We start from the raw sequence: 15,114 nt of genomic DNA on the forward strand, positions 1-15,114 counted from the left end.
ATTTGACAGAGATCACAAGTAGGCAGAGAGGCAGGCAGAGAGAGAGGGGGAAGCAGGCTCCCCACGGAGCAGAGAGCCCAATTTGGGGTTGGGCTCATCAGCTCAGCATGGCCTGAGCTGAAGGCAGGGGCCTTAACCCACTGAGCCACCCAGGTGCCCCCAATTCGTCTTCTAAGTGTAAGCTTGTATCTTTTGATCAACATCTCATCAATTTTCCCATCTCTATCCCCTGGTAACCACCCTTCTCTTGTCTCTCTCTCTCTCTCTTTTTTTAAGATTTTATTTATTTGAGAAAGAGAGCATGAGAGAGAGGCGAGAGAGCACAAGTGGTGGGGGGAGGGGCAGAAGGAGAAGCAAACTCCCCACTGAGCAGGGAGCCGGAGGAGGCTTCATCCCAGGACCCTGAGATCATGACCTGAGCAAAAGGCAGACACTTAACTGACTGAGCCACCCAGGCGCCCCCTTCTCTTCTCTCTTAACATAAATTTTCTGTTAACATAAAAAGAAAAATGTTATTGACAAAGCTTTTTTTAATTAGATGGAAGAGAAACCAACAAGAAAGCTAGAAAAACTGTTATAATATTACTGTATTACCAAGCCCTTAAGACACTTCTCTGCATCCAGCTGGAGAAATAGTTTGAAAAAATGTTTGGCTTCATATCCTATATTGTTTGTGTAATGAGTTCCTCTTTAACATCCTGTAAACTCTTTATTAATGCAATGATGTACACTAAGGTCATTGATCTTTCCTTTTCCTATTACAAAATTACAATGTCTTAATGAGAAGAACATGGATATTCCTTAAAGAAGCAGCACATACAGGACAGTCCTGGCTGATCTCTGGAATGTCTCTGCATATTCAATAATACACAAACATTCACATATGGAAGGAAGGCCCAGACCACCAGTGTATAAAGCAGTATTTGTAAATGTTTTGTTCAGGTACTTGTGTGTGTGTGTGTGTGTGTGTGTGTGTGTGTATGTATATTTTGGAAGTTGTATCCTATGTGGAGTAAATTTACTTAATTCACGAGTCTAGTACATAACCCAAGGACTCAATAAAGAGCAGGTATTACTCTGTTTATTATTGGTGCTGTTATCATTGTTAGGTTTGTAAGGGTAAAGCACACAAAATCTAACAATAAATTTAAGTCTAAGTTCATCTATATTATATCCAAATAATTTCTCAGGTAAGACATTGAGGCTTTGAGGTCTTTGGCTTTTCATCTGTAACATAGCCATGATAGTATTTATTTCCCTTTCATGAAATTTTAAGTATCAAACAGGATAATATACCTGATGTTGTTTATAAATCATAAATTATCCATACATAAAATATATGTATCCTTATGAGATGTGCATCTAGGATTATAACGGATTTTTATTTTTATTTTAATTTTTTACCTTTTTTTAGGATTTTATTTATTTATTTGACAGACAGAGATCACAAGTAGGCAGAGAGACAGGAGGGGGTAAGGGGGAAGCAGGCTCCCTGCTGAGCAGAGAGCCCGTTGCAGGCTCAATTCCAGGACCCCGGGATCACGACCTGAGCCAAAGGCAGAGGCTTAACCCACTGAGCCACCCAGGCGCCCGTATAATGGGTTTTTAAAATGTGTATGAACCATATGGTATAGATATGCCACAGTGAATCCTTTAAGTTAGAGACGCATGTGAAAAATCAATTGTATCTTTTTGTGCTTAGACCTTGTTTCAGTTCCCAAATGGCATTTTATAGTATAGCACTTTCTCTTATTTCATCAGATTTGGATCATCCAAACTACTTTGTTAGGATCAATTCTACCCTTTTTGAGGAGGGGCTAAAGAATGTATTATAGGCTTAGGTGGATATTACAAAAATGTGTGGAGCAGCAAAAATACTGAAATAGGTTGGTAGCCCGTGAAGGTGAGTACTTCACAGCACAGGGTATACCATGTCCTTAGATGCGTAAAATCTGATTTCTTTGTTAAAAACATATCTCATCTTGTTTTCATGTCTTTATTTCACAGTTCCTTTTACTGACAGATATGCCATCAATAGACTTGTAGGAAACATGAATGTCTTACAAGGAATTAATTAATGTGTCTCTGTATGGTCCCCTGTGGATTTAAGTATGAGAATACAGTTGTTTAATTATGTTGTCCTCTTTTCCCTTCCCTTAGGTTGATTCCATCCTGTCAATTGGAAATTGAGTCAGAAGTTAATTTTGGCACATTGGTTGCTGATAGTAAAGTATATTGTAAAGAGATTAATATCATTAACCGTGGCAGAGCTCCAGGTAAATACTTCCTGTCTTATAAATTAATTTACACTTTTGGAAGGATGTTGGTATTATTTAAAATGTATACTTTGTATAATTAATGGATTCTCTGATTCAGTCCTCCTCTCCCTCCCCAAAAGAAGATGTCTGTCATTAGAAATAGTTCAGAACTTAAGGCCCTTAAATAGGATAACTGTAAAAGACTGATAGATAATAATTCAGGAACGATGAGTCTGTTTCCTTATGATGCTGATTAACAGCCTGAATCCCAGGTGACTGGTGATCTCCCTGAGGACAGAAGGCAGGATGATGTTATGGGAGTGACTTAATCCTTAGAGCGAGCTATCCAGAGACAGAATCAGGGTACAATGCCTTACCAGCTGTGTGATCTGGGCCAAGTATCTTTTAGGATGTTGAACTTGATACTTCTCATTTATCAACTGTCATTAATAAAATGAACTATGGTTAATCATGTATATACTTAGGTTTGTAGTATGGTACTTGACTCACCATTGGCGCTCAATAAATATTTGTTCTTTTTCTCTATCATATTCAACTTCGAATTTACATGATGGTCTCTAGAAAGCTCTTACTTTTTGTTGAAAGAGTAAATGCTTTTCTCCAAACTGGATTATTTCTGGAGGTTTTAACTGTGACCTAAGAGTTTCCATAAAGGTGTGTATGTCTGTATGTGTGTGTGTATTCATGCACACTCTTCACTGATAGTATACAGTAGGTATTAAAATCCTTTATCCCTTCATTGTCCTGATTGGATGGTCGTTTTCTGGGCTGGCGAGGTTTCCATTTCTGCCGAGCTGACATGAGGACCAGCTCCTCATAGGGAGGGCATTTTTTCCCTGAGACTGCTTGTCAGATACATAAAACTGGTCTTAATTCCAGTCCTGTTTGACACTAAGTGAGGATACTCTCTGGGGCTGCTTGATTGAGCAGTGGGAATTATTACTAAGACAAAGGCAGTTTGTCACTGTACTGATTTCTTCCTAGTGTTAAACAAATAAAACTGGTAATTGCTCCTCACCAAATGTTGCTCATTTCAATTTTCCATGCTTTGGTTTTTAAATGATTAAAATTTCTGGTGCCAGTGGGATTGTACAACATTCAGCTCGTTTGTGGTCTGACTCCAATGTTAAGGATAGGGTCTCTCGTGGCTAGTGATTATAGGCTGTATGGTCTTTTCAATTCTCAATTTTTTAGAGCAGTGGTATTTAATTGAGAGAATCTTATTTTTATTATATATTTTCCAAAACCTCTCTTAACTCTTGTGCATTCTAAATCTTTCAAAGTTTTTATCATATCCTCTCTTTATTGTAAAATATGACCAAACTGTACAGTTTCATTACATATAAAAGCTCTCTGTAAGTAACAAGTATATGTGGTTTTAATTTTAAATGAGTATTTAGATTATTTTACTTAATAAAATAAAATAAAACTAAGTCTCAGATCTAGACCCATTCGTTTTAGGAAAAGTAATCTACTTTGGGTCTTAGTATTATATTAATATTTTGCTTATGTATTTATTTGTACTGGATACTACAATTTGTACATTATAATTGAGTACCATTAAATGTTAATTAGTATTACCTTACAAACAGAAACAAATTGTTATCAATGAAACACATTTTCTTAGTGTTGACTTTGCTTCTCATTCTTAGACTTGAATGATATTATTTTTTTCCACCGTTAGCAAAATTGATACGATGTTTTATATTCACAGTAGCAAGTGCCTGTAAGGTGTCATAAAGTCCTTATTACCTACAAACACAGTATATAAATATTCATAAGAATAACAGTGTATTTTCATGAGGAAAAAGACTTATGCAGAAAATAGGTTTAACAAGCAAAGATGATTTTAATAAAATTTTTAAAACGGATTTTACATGACAAATATTTTATAGTTTTAGTGTCAAAGATCAAATGTTTATAAATTTATATGCATACTTAAGAGGACATTAGAAAGCCACACTCAGCAGCTTCATGGTATGTGCTTTGTTTTCTCTCTCTGGTGGTGACCGTGGGGTTATTAGTTGATCTATGTAACAACTTCATGATTTTTTATTTTAATGGCCCATTATAGAGTAATTATCCATGGATTTAGCCAAATATTATTGAATACATTTTGTTTTCTTACCCTCTGTGTTTCCTGAATTTACTCCTTACTGTGAAAAGTAGTGCTTGTCTTTCCATTTTGAAGGCATGGCTCCGTTTTTAGATAAGTCTCTACTCTTAGTACTTTGTGAGCTGGTGAACTCCATGTTCAGTTTTATGATTTTATTGTTTCTCAGTTTTTATCTTTTAAAGAACATCATTGAAAAAGCATTATTATTTTAGCATGCCTGGAACTGCAGTCATTTCCCTCTTCCCCTCAGTAACCTTGAATATCTGAGAAGACTTTTTCTACTAGAGTGTTATGATGTAGAACAGTCTTTAAAGTCCCTAGTGGGATCGTCACATATCATTTCTGTGTTTGAACAGTTACCTTCGAACTTATCAACATTTAGGTTTATTTGGGTTATTTTGCCCAAAATATATGACCTTTCTCTTGCTCTTAATGTCCACTTTCCCCCTTTCCCTGATCATTAGCATCATCTCTCTACTTCACAGTCTGGAAAAGCCTAGCGTCATCTAAGAACCAGGACGTTTGCTAAATTGGACCAAGTCCAGGACTCAGTGAAGCACCCGCTACTTATTCTCAATGTGTATTTTTTGTTTTCTTGGAAACTGCTGTCATGGACTCTTAATCCATGGTTCTTGCATAATACAATGCTTGCATATAGCAGACGTTCTCTAAACCTTTGTGTAATCGATTTGGCTCAGTGATCTCTCAGAGTTTCAGAAAAGAATCATTAATTGTATGTCAAGTGTACATGAATAAAAGAAATTTCTAAAAATAAGTTGACCAGGATATTACAAAAGAAGAAAATGATTTGTCATTTTAGTACATAAAAACAGAACAAAACAAAAAACAAACAAAACCCCCCCCAAAAACATTAAGCTTTCAATGAAAGGTGATTGGACTTAGAAGTAACCTGTTAAATCCCATATGGGCATTCTGAAGAGTATCCAAATGAAAGTAAAGACTGATATACCCTGGGTATGCTTAGACTCAAGGAAACTTAAAAAAAAAGTGTACATAGAAAATAACAATGACCTTGGGTATATGACTTATGATTTTCAGTAGCATGCTATGAACTACAGACTGTTTGCCCTGACTTAACTTAAGGTTGTGTGTGTGTGTGTGTGTGTGTGTGTGTGTGTGTGTGTTTTGTTTTGGTTTTTAATTTCAGGGGTAGAATTTAGTGATTCATCAATTGCATACAACACCCAGTGCTCATTCCATCAAGTGCCCTCCTTAAGGCCTAGCACCCAGTTACCCCATCCCCCCACTGACCTCCCCTCCAGCAACCCTCAGTTTGTTGCCTAGAGTTCAGTGTTCCTTATGATTTGCGTGGAATTTAAGGAACACAACAGGTGAACATAGAGGAAGGGAAGGAAAAAATAAAGTAAGATATTATAAATACTTCTACACAAAAATCTATCTCATAGTTTCTAAAAGAATTTTGGAAGAATAAAGCGAAGGTAACAATGTATGTACTTCATCACCCAATGCCTGAGCTACTTCTCTAGGGAAGGTAGAGCAACTCAGATTCCAAAAACATAGAGGTTTGTGTGAAGGACGCTTTATCCCAGCCACAGCTATGGGTAACCTCACGTGCCCTATGTTCTTCTAAATCTCATTAGTGGACAAGGCGAAGTGTTTATTTTACATGACAATTTACATTTAGTTAATAGCAACATTTGACACAGGTGGCCACTGGTGGTATCTTGGGGGGAAAAAAGCCAAAAGTTTGGCTTCTATGACTCTTCAGTGGCTTATATAAAATAGTGGCTCAGATTTGGAGTGAGATCTTCCAGGACCCAAATCCTTATAACATTTACTGGCTGGGCAGACCCACTTCTGGAACATCCATTGTAGAGACAAACATAGTGCCTACCTCCTCTGATTGTGATGGTGGTTAATAAAATGCTTAGCATACTCTCTGATATATAGTAAGTATTCAATAAATATTCACTATTGATGTTAGAATTATTCTTTTCTATTGCCTGCCTCCTCTTCAATTCTCTTCTGTGGATTCCTGTCCCTTTTCAGGGGTTCCTTAAATGTGAGCATTTTTTAGAATTTGCCATGGACCCACATGTTTCCTTAGTCAACACACTTTGATTCCTGTCACTTCACTGAGGTCTATACAGTCATTTGCATTTCCTTCAGGTTTCTCAAACTTAACATGTATTAAACTACACTTCTCACCTTTTCCCCAAAACTTCTCCTTTTCTCTTTTTCATTAAAGGTCACCATGTATTTGGGCAAGTCAGAAACTTGGCAAAATCCTTGACTTCTTCCTTTTTTTCCCTACCCTCCTACCCCCCTTAGTCAATTATTAAATCCTGTCTGTTTAATTTCTTAATTACGTCAGTAATCCTCTTTTCTCTGTCCCATTGCCACTTCTCTACAACAGGCCATCATCTTCTTTTGCTTAGTAATTACACCAACTAAAATTATTTCTCTGAAGTCCCTTATCTCCTTCTAGTTCATTCTCCAAACATCAACCAGTATCATATCTAAAGAGAAATGAAAATTTAATGACAAAAATGCCTTCTGTAATATCCTTCCTTCAATGACACCTTTCCTTAGGATGATGTCCTTGCTTCTATTCTTAGTCATTTAAAAATAAAAGTCAAATATTTCATTATTACTAGTGGCATTAAAGTTATATAAGACACAATAATGTTTGTGTAGCCACTGTTTTAACATATTTAGAAGATTGAATGTTCTTTGGTTTTGGAGTTATTCTTAAATTTTTGATATATTCACTTAAATCCTTTTGTCAAATTACATCAAAGTGATTACAGTATAGGAACTATCTCACTGACTCAGTCTTAACTAGACTCACATAATTTTCCTTTTCTGGAGAATTGAGTCAATAATATTTATTTGAAATGGATATAATTTATGACAAAAAAACCTCTTAAATATGTTATTAACACTTCTCTAAAATGATCAGATGAACAAATTTTGTTACTATGAGTTTGTTTGATTTTTGTATTAGATTATCTCTGTACTTACAAAAGTCTTATTGCCTTTTTATACCTCCAGTACTTTTATTATGCTCATATTTTATTTTCCTAAGTGAAATGAATAATTTCGGAAAATTTCATCAAATATGATTTAAAATTGGTGAACTGAAATTTGCAAAGTTGTTTATATTCCTCAATGAGATTGAGGAAACTCATGATTGGCTGCTTCCATTTGTTGGACATATTTTGAGTAGCGGTTGGTGCTAGGCACTGTGTAGGGTGCTGGGACCACAGAAATGAGGAAGATATAGTGTGTAATCTCAAGGACTCCATGCTGTAATATAGGCACTAAACAGGACCATCAATTACGAACCGTTTCTGCTTTCAGAATAAGATATTTTTTTAGCTTTCTTCTCCTATGCTGTTTGATTCTAGAAACCCATTCCTTTTGCCCTTTCCCTGTGTGAACTGCATTAATTCATTTATCAGGAAGTAATGGGGCTCCTGGCTGGCTCAGTTGGTAGAACAGAACAGGCAACTCTGGATCTTGGTGATGTGAGTTCCAACCCTCCATGGGGTGTAGAGACTACTTAAATAGATAAATCCTATTTATTTATTTATATTTTGTTTCTTTGACAGAGAAAGAGAGATCATAAGTAGGTGGGGGAAGCAGGCTCCCTGCCAAGCATAGAGCCCGAGGCGGGGTTCTATCCCAGAACCCTGGGATCATGACCTGACCCGAAGGCAGAGGCTTAACCCACTGAGCCACCCAGGCACCCCATTTTTTTTTAAAGATTTTATTTATTTATTTGACAGAGAGAGATCACAAGTAGACAGAGAGGCAGGCAGAGAGAGAGAGAGAGAGAGAGAGAGAGAAGCAGGCTCCCTGCCGAGCAGAGAGCCCGATATGGGACTCGATCCCAGGACCCTGAGATTATGACCTGAGCCGAAGGCAGCGGCTTAACCCACTGAGCCACCCAGGCGCCCCCATTTTTTTTTTTTTTAAGAAATGGTAGTGGCTCTCACTGTGAGCCCTTTGGTCAGAAACACGCAAGTGAAAACTCAGCCCTATTAGTTTCTAACTGTAGTAGTCACCTATAGCCATCTAACAAACTACTCCACAGTTCTGTATCTTAAAAAGGCAATTATTTTTTAATTGTCAATTTGTATGCAGATTGGCTGGAACTTGACTGATCTAAGCTGGGCTCAGCTGGGTAGCTCTGCTTCAAACTTAGGCTTTTGGGGATGTTCTGTTACTCACTGCAGGTCTCTGAGTCAGCTGGAGGCTCTGTTCCATGTGTGCTCGTTCTGAAGCACAGGCCAAAGGGACAGCAGCTACTCAAGAACTTTACGTGGGAGAAGTGCAAGAAGACATCTGGCATTGGAGCTGGCATGATGCCATTTCTACCCATGCTATTGGCCAAAGAATATCACATGGTCAGGCTCCAACTCAAGGGATAGGAAAACATACTTCGTTCCTGGTAGCACCGTGACAAGATGCAGAGAAGGGTGAAGAATTGGGGTCAACTGTGTGATCTACCACAATATTTGTGTGTCTTTGGACAAATCAACCATTCTAAGCTTTTCCCCCTTATTTATAAAGTGGAGGTAATGATTGAACTTACAGAGTCACTCTGAGGATTATATAGACTAACATATACAACGCTCCTAGCATACATGCCTGAACAATGGAAACAGATGATATGTCTTAACTATCAGTGAAGTTTGAGTCCTAACAATCAGTTCACGTTTGTTGGGTGACCCCAGAGACTAAACTTATAATCAAAGCTGTGATTCTTGGTCCACAATAGACCATATACAGTGTAATGTGTGTCTTGTACCCTATTAAGAATGTGACTATGACACTGTAAGGATCCAGATGTAAACCACCTTCTCTTGTTCTCTTTAGGTACATTTAAAGCAGAGTACCAAGGCCAATTACCCATTGTCATTTTTCCAAGTAATGGTATTGTAGAACCCAAGTCATCAGTGATTGTTAAAGTGGATTTCTGTGCTGACCAGCCCAGCATTGTAAATGAAGGGGCAAAGTAAGTGTATACTATGGTTCTTAATTCTAATGTAGTACTTAATACTTTCTTGTTTTACTCTTCAGATATGCCTGTTGTCTTGAATGTATATTAGCTTCTTTGTTCTTTCAGTCAGCATTCATTCGCTGAGTATTTGCCAAGCACTAGAGACTCAAAAATGGAAGAAGCAGAGGATGGTTTGTGGGATAACAGGAGCTTCTAGTTTAGATTTTTGGGGGCTGAGGGAGTGGATCAAGAAAGGGCTCCATTAAGGAGGTGATAGTGTACCCAAACACTTAATTGGTGAGTAGGAAGTAGCTAGGCAAAGAGCAGTGGTGTGATTTGAGCTCTGTGTGTGTGTGTGCATAGGGGAGGTGGGTGTTGCTGTTGGGGGTGGGTTAGAAGAGTAATTTCAGGCAGAGCAAGTAGAAGACTTGAAATTCTGGAGGTAAATAGACCGTGTTACACACTGAGAAAGCTGGGGCAATGTAGAGGCAAAGAGATGGAGGTACGGACGTAGTGATGTGAGATGAGACTACAAACCCAGAGTGGTGCTAGGTCTGGTAGAGAACTACCTAGGACAGCATTTTTTTTCATGTACTGTGTCTCCATCCATTAGTGGGATGTGCATTCACTGTAATAGGCCTCTACCAGCATCTAAACAGTGAAACAGATAATATCAAAATGCATCTCACATAGTAAGGGCAAATGTTTTGCAAAACTTGTTTTGTGTATGTGTGTGCATGTGCATGTGCGTGCACTCGTGCCTGTGTATTTGTGTATGCATTTGTGTGTATGCATTTGTGTTCATGTGTAAATGAATTTCTTATTGAAGGCCACAACCAAAAAAATGTTTGAGAAACAGTTTGAGCCCTGATAGAAGCTTAGGTTTGTTTTTTTTTTAAAATATCTTATTTGTTTATTTATTTGACAGAGAGAGAGATCACAAGCAGGCAGGCAGAGAGAAAGGGGGAAGCAGGCTCCCTGTCGAGCAGATAGCCTGATGCCAGGCTCGATCCCAGGACCCTGAGATCATGACTTGAGCCAAAGGCAGAGGCTTAACCCTCTGAGCCACCTGGGTGCTCCAGAAGCTTAGGTTTTATTATAAAGGCTGTGGAATCTTGGGAAGGTTCTAAGATGGGGGTGTCTTGATTAGTTTGCAATTTAGACAGGTCGTGCTGATAGCAGTGGGCACAACAAATCAGAGAGTACATATGTGGAAGGGTAGCCTGCCTAGAAACTATAAGAGTAAAACAGAAGAGAAATGATGAAGGCTTTAGCTAAGGTGCAAATGGCGGGTATGGAGAGAAGTGTGCCAATGGGAGAAATATTATAGAGGCAGATTTAACTAGATGTAGTGACTGGTTATAGAAAGAGAAGGTAAGAGGAAGGACAGGGCTGTGGGAGTGGATCTGGAGTTCAGTTTTAAACTGCTGGAATTGATTTGCTTTACGGAATCCTGTGGAGCCTATTAGATTTCCTTATCTTGAGTCCCAGAAAAAAAAAAATCTGGTCTAGGTATATTGGCTTGAGGGTTGTCAGTGGGTAAGTTGTAGATGAAGCATGAAGTGTTGAAAATAACTTTGACAAGGAGGGCAGAGTGTAAAAGAGTAGGAGAAAGACACCATTATTCATGGAGTTTATAAAATATCCAAGCCACAGAAGAATGAGAAGGTAGAATCTGAGCAAGTTAGAAGGAAACCAGCAAACTTTGTTGTCAAGGAAGCCCTAAGGGAAGAGAGATGTATGTAGATGGTATCAGCCATGCCCACTGTGACAGAGATGTAGTGTAAGATAAGGACTTAGGTGATAGTTGTGGAGTGATCAGTTATTTGTGGTATTTGATGGGTTGAGAGTCAAAAGGATTGCATTTATGCCACAGAGGGATAAATATGCATATGGGGGCAGTTTCAAAAGGGAATTGAAATTAGTCTAGGAAGTGAAGCTTTATGGGGAGATCTTCATTTCTGCAAACAAGTGGGATTTTGCTGAGATACTACATAGGAAATTGGGTTATTAGGGTGGGGATGAGGTTGGCTGTTGGACTTGGGGGAGTGCAATGAGTTAGAAAAGAATCTCAGAATTCTAGAACTACACACTACACGTGACTATCTAAATAATCCCATCTAATTCTAGTGTTTACAAAATAACTGGTGATAGGACCTAGCAATAAGTTCTTTTTGGAGTCAAACCATGTGATTGTTTTCCAACTTTTTTATTTCTTGGGGACAATGAATTAGGTTGTACATATGCCATTCCACTATACAGATTTAGGTAGTCAGAAGGACATGATATTCTCTGGCATGTATAAGAAAGGAACTGCTCTTAGGCCTTTGAATCTTAATTATAATGTGGTTTTGTAAAATTTCTGTTTATTCAAATATTTAGGAGAAAAATTAAGTATACAGCCTTCTAATTAAAATATATCTGTATAATTCATTATCTTGTAGAGTGAGCTTACAAGGTCGTCCAGATGTACTCTTGAGTGTCAAAGCTCATGTGGTCGAGCAGATTATTGAATTGTTAAACATGAGTAATGACAAAAAGTTGGAATGCATACACTTTGGTTCAGTTTTCTTCGGAACTTCAAAAATTGAACATGCACTTCTATACAATAATAGCCCGGAACCCGTAAATTGGGTAGCCATAATGCAAAATGATGCAGTTGGAGAAGAACTGGTATGTAGATAGTGCAACAGGGGAAAATTGGGTACTGTGTTTTGAAACAGATGATTTTGAACTAATATCCAAAAAAGCTGTTAAATTATTCTAAGTACATTTTAACATGCAGATAGATATGATTCCCTTTCATGTGTCTTCAAGGATAACCTCAAAAAATTCTGTAAATTAAACTAACACTAATAGTGATCTGTATCTGAAGTAAACCAGACAAATGCTTCTTATAGATTAGTAGCTACTTGTGGGGATTTCTGTTCTCATCAATTTTTCAACAGTTTCTTTAATTTTATGATATGCCTTGGTCAAATTTATGTATGTTTCTTTAAAGACATTCATATTCTTCATCTTCTAGACTAAAATTTCAACAATTATATTATGATCTCCTCTTAAAATATTTTATTTTATTTGCTTCTACCTTAATGTTCTTTTTATTTCTGATTTTCTATTACAGGGTACAAATATTCAACAAAGAACAGATGTTGCTTTAAATAATCTCACCTACTTAAGCAAAATAAAGAACATGGATGTTACCACTTTTATTTCTTGTGTTCCTAATGAAGGGAGGTTACTACCTTATCAAAAGATTGTAATTACATTTTGTTTCAGCCCAAAGTAAGCAAAAATTCAATTATGGTGTTTTTTATTAATTGAAAGTATGTCAATCATACATTCGTCAAACTGACTTTAACAGTAAGACTAGTCAGAAGGCACCAATCAGGTTTTTCTTATTATGGCTTTCAATATTTCTAACATGGTTAATATTATTTTGCATATTTTAAAATTTTGTTCTACATATTTTATGTTCGATTACAAATCTCTTCAGACCTCGTAGAAGTGGAAGTCTTGTGTGGTTTTGCATTGCGAGCCCAGATGATTCTGTGCAACAAGACCTTGTTGTCCCTGCAGAAATAGGGGATAACCAGTGGCATGCAGGATATGTTGATCCCTCCAAAGAGGATGTGGGTCTCTGGCCACAGCAAGACACTTGCTTGCTAAGGAGCATGAAGAGTAAGCCTCTAGCAACCGCTGGGATCCACCGCCCTTGCTTGCTAAACTTCATACAGTCTTGTAGGACTTTTGCTAATGTTTATTTTTCATAATTCTCTGTACTTGGTTTGGTTATTTAGTTTGAAAATATGTTTGAAAATGCTGTTTTAAATACATAGGAGCAACTTCAGCTGTACTTGAGAGGTGGCCGTGTATGGCGATAATCGATCCCACTATACAACCGTATGTTTACCTTTGGGAGGAGGCAGTGCTCAATGTACTTTTCTCTGAGGCAACAGGATTGCTTGATGATGATACCGATTGGTGGAGACTGAATTGTATTTTAATTTAAGGATGGTAATAAATCAAGGAATTCTTCTATTTGTACAATCTTCAATTGCCTCATGAATCATATTTTCCCACAGGCAATTTCTTTGGTCAACATATAAGATTCTGTTTAACACACGATCTCTGAAATTCTAAATATTCTTGTTCATGGTAGCATGTAAACTTTTTCTGATGGTCTAGCACAAACTCATAGGTATGATTATGATTGGAAGGCTTAGTTAAATATGTTTTTAACATACTACTTGCATTCCTGTGTAGTATTTCCCATCAATTTTTTTTAATATGTAACTGAGTATCCACTGCTAAAAAAGCTGACCTGTAGGTAAGCAAGTAAAAACAGTCAATCTACAGGTCTAGAGATAACCCATCTCTGATGTTGTTCCTCTCCCTTTTCCCATCTTCCCTTTCCTTCATTCCTTTGACAAGATTTGGCTCTTGTCAAATCTTGTTCTCCAAATTGCTTGTTCTCCTCTAAGAATATCATGAATGTGGGTAGCAATACGTGCTTAGTCTACAGGAGGTGACAGGTATGGAACATAGGTTTGCAGTTACACCCAGAGGTAAAAAGGTAAAATTCTCTCTATTGGAGAGAATTGAACAGAGCCCTTAACTAGCAATGAACTTGGCCTGGAAAGAGAATCTTTACATAGAAAGTAACAGTGGAGCTGGACCTTGACAACTTAGTATTTTTAAATTACTTTTGTCTTGCAAATATTGTCATGAACCCATTTTTCTGAATCTTTACATTTTGTGGCCTTCTTTTGGCAAGTCTCTATATCTAGGCAATAATTTTGGAAAATGGGTCACAATTATATTTTTATTCCTGAACTTTCATCTGTTTGCGTAGATTTAAGGATTGGGTTGATTCCTACTGAGAGGTAATAGAGTATATCATCTTTGCTTTCAAAATAATTGATTGTAATTTTTTACAGGCTAATGATTGATGGTAAAAAGAATAATGATCCTTCACATAGGCAGGATTATGCTCTCTTTTTGAGATTTGAGTCTGTGGGAAGTAAAGATGGATTTTTGAGGGATGATAACAGTAAAACCATGAAAAGTAAGTATGAAATGAACATAATCATCAAATGTGTAGCCATTTAAATTATTTAAAAGTTTGGGGATCATATTTGTAGAGGCAATTTAATAAATGTGTATAATTAATAGAACAAAAATGCAAACATTCAAGAGATCTTAAAAATGTCTTTTGTGGCATGTTAAGAAAGAAGTCAACCCTCAGAATCATTTACATAAAAATTTTACAAGTTAGAATTTAGGTGACTTTATTTTTAAATGACAGTAGATAAACATGATGATCTAGAATTAAAGAATGAAAAAAGAAAATAAAAACCCAACCTGTCTTCTTTTCCCTTTTAAGCCTATGTTTTCTCTTAGAGATTAATATGGAAACGAACCAACCTATTTCATCTCAGACATTTAGCTCTTAGAATCTTCATACGATAACAGTCAAAGGACAAGACCTAGAACTGGAGCCCTAGTAAAAAGGGTATAATATCCTCTTATAGGGTGTTGATAAGGACAGTATGCCCCGCAGGCCGCGTGTCAAGATGCACTGTGCTTTTTAATATTCTCAGATAGTGTTAGATGGGTTATAATGAGGAAAAATGGAACAAGGCTTGGAGTTCAGCTTAGCCAGACAGATCAAAGAGAAAATAAAGATAGAGACAGTTGAGGGACTCGATTTGGAAAAATGGGGCCTG

General features: G+C 37.2%; 1 protein-coding gene across 1 annotated transcript in view; it reads left to right on the plus strand.

Annotated features, from left to right (window-relative positions):
* The window catches only part of CFAP47 (cilia and flagella associated protein 47), a 509,602-nt gene that overhangs the window by 10,626 nt on the left and 483,862 nt on the right, over positions 1-15,114 (plus strand). Inside the window, exons 3-7 of the mRNA XM_032883134.1 lie at positions 2,161-2,276; positions 9,262-9,400; positions 11,830-12,058; positions 12,510-12,670; positions 14,326-14,453. Of these exons, the coding sequence (XP_032739025.1) occupies positions 2,161-2,276; positions 9,262-9,400; positions 11,830-12,058; positions 12,510-12,670; positions 14,326-14,453 (773 nt within the window). The remainder of the gene's footprint in view (positions 1-2,160; positions 2,277-9,261; positions 9,401-11,829; positions 12,059-12,509; positions 12,671-14,325; positions 14,454-15,114) is intronic.

The sequence above is a fragment of the Lontra canadensis genome, unplaced genomic scaffold (assembly GCF_010015895.1).
Source record: "Lontra canadensis isolate GAN:19392208 unplaced genomic scaffold, GSC_riverotter_1.0 scaffold86, whole genome shotgun sequence".
Lineage (NCBI taxonomy): Eukaryota > Metazoa > Chordata > Mammalia > Carnivora > Mustelidae > Lontra > Lontra canadensis.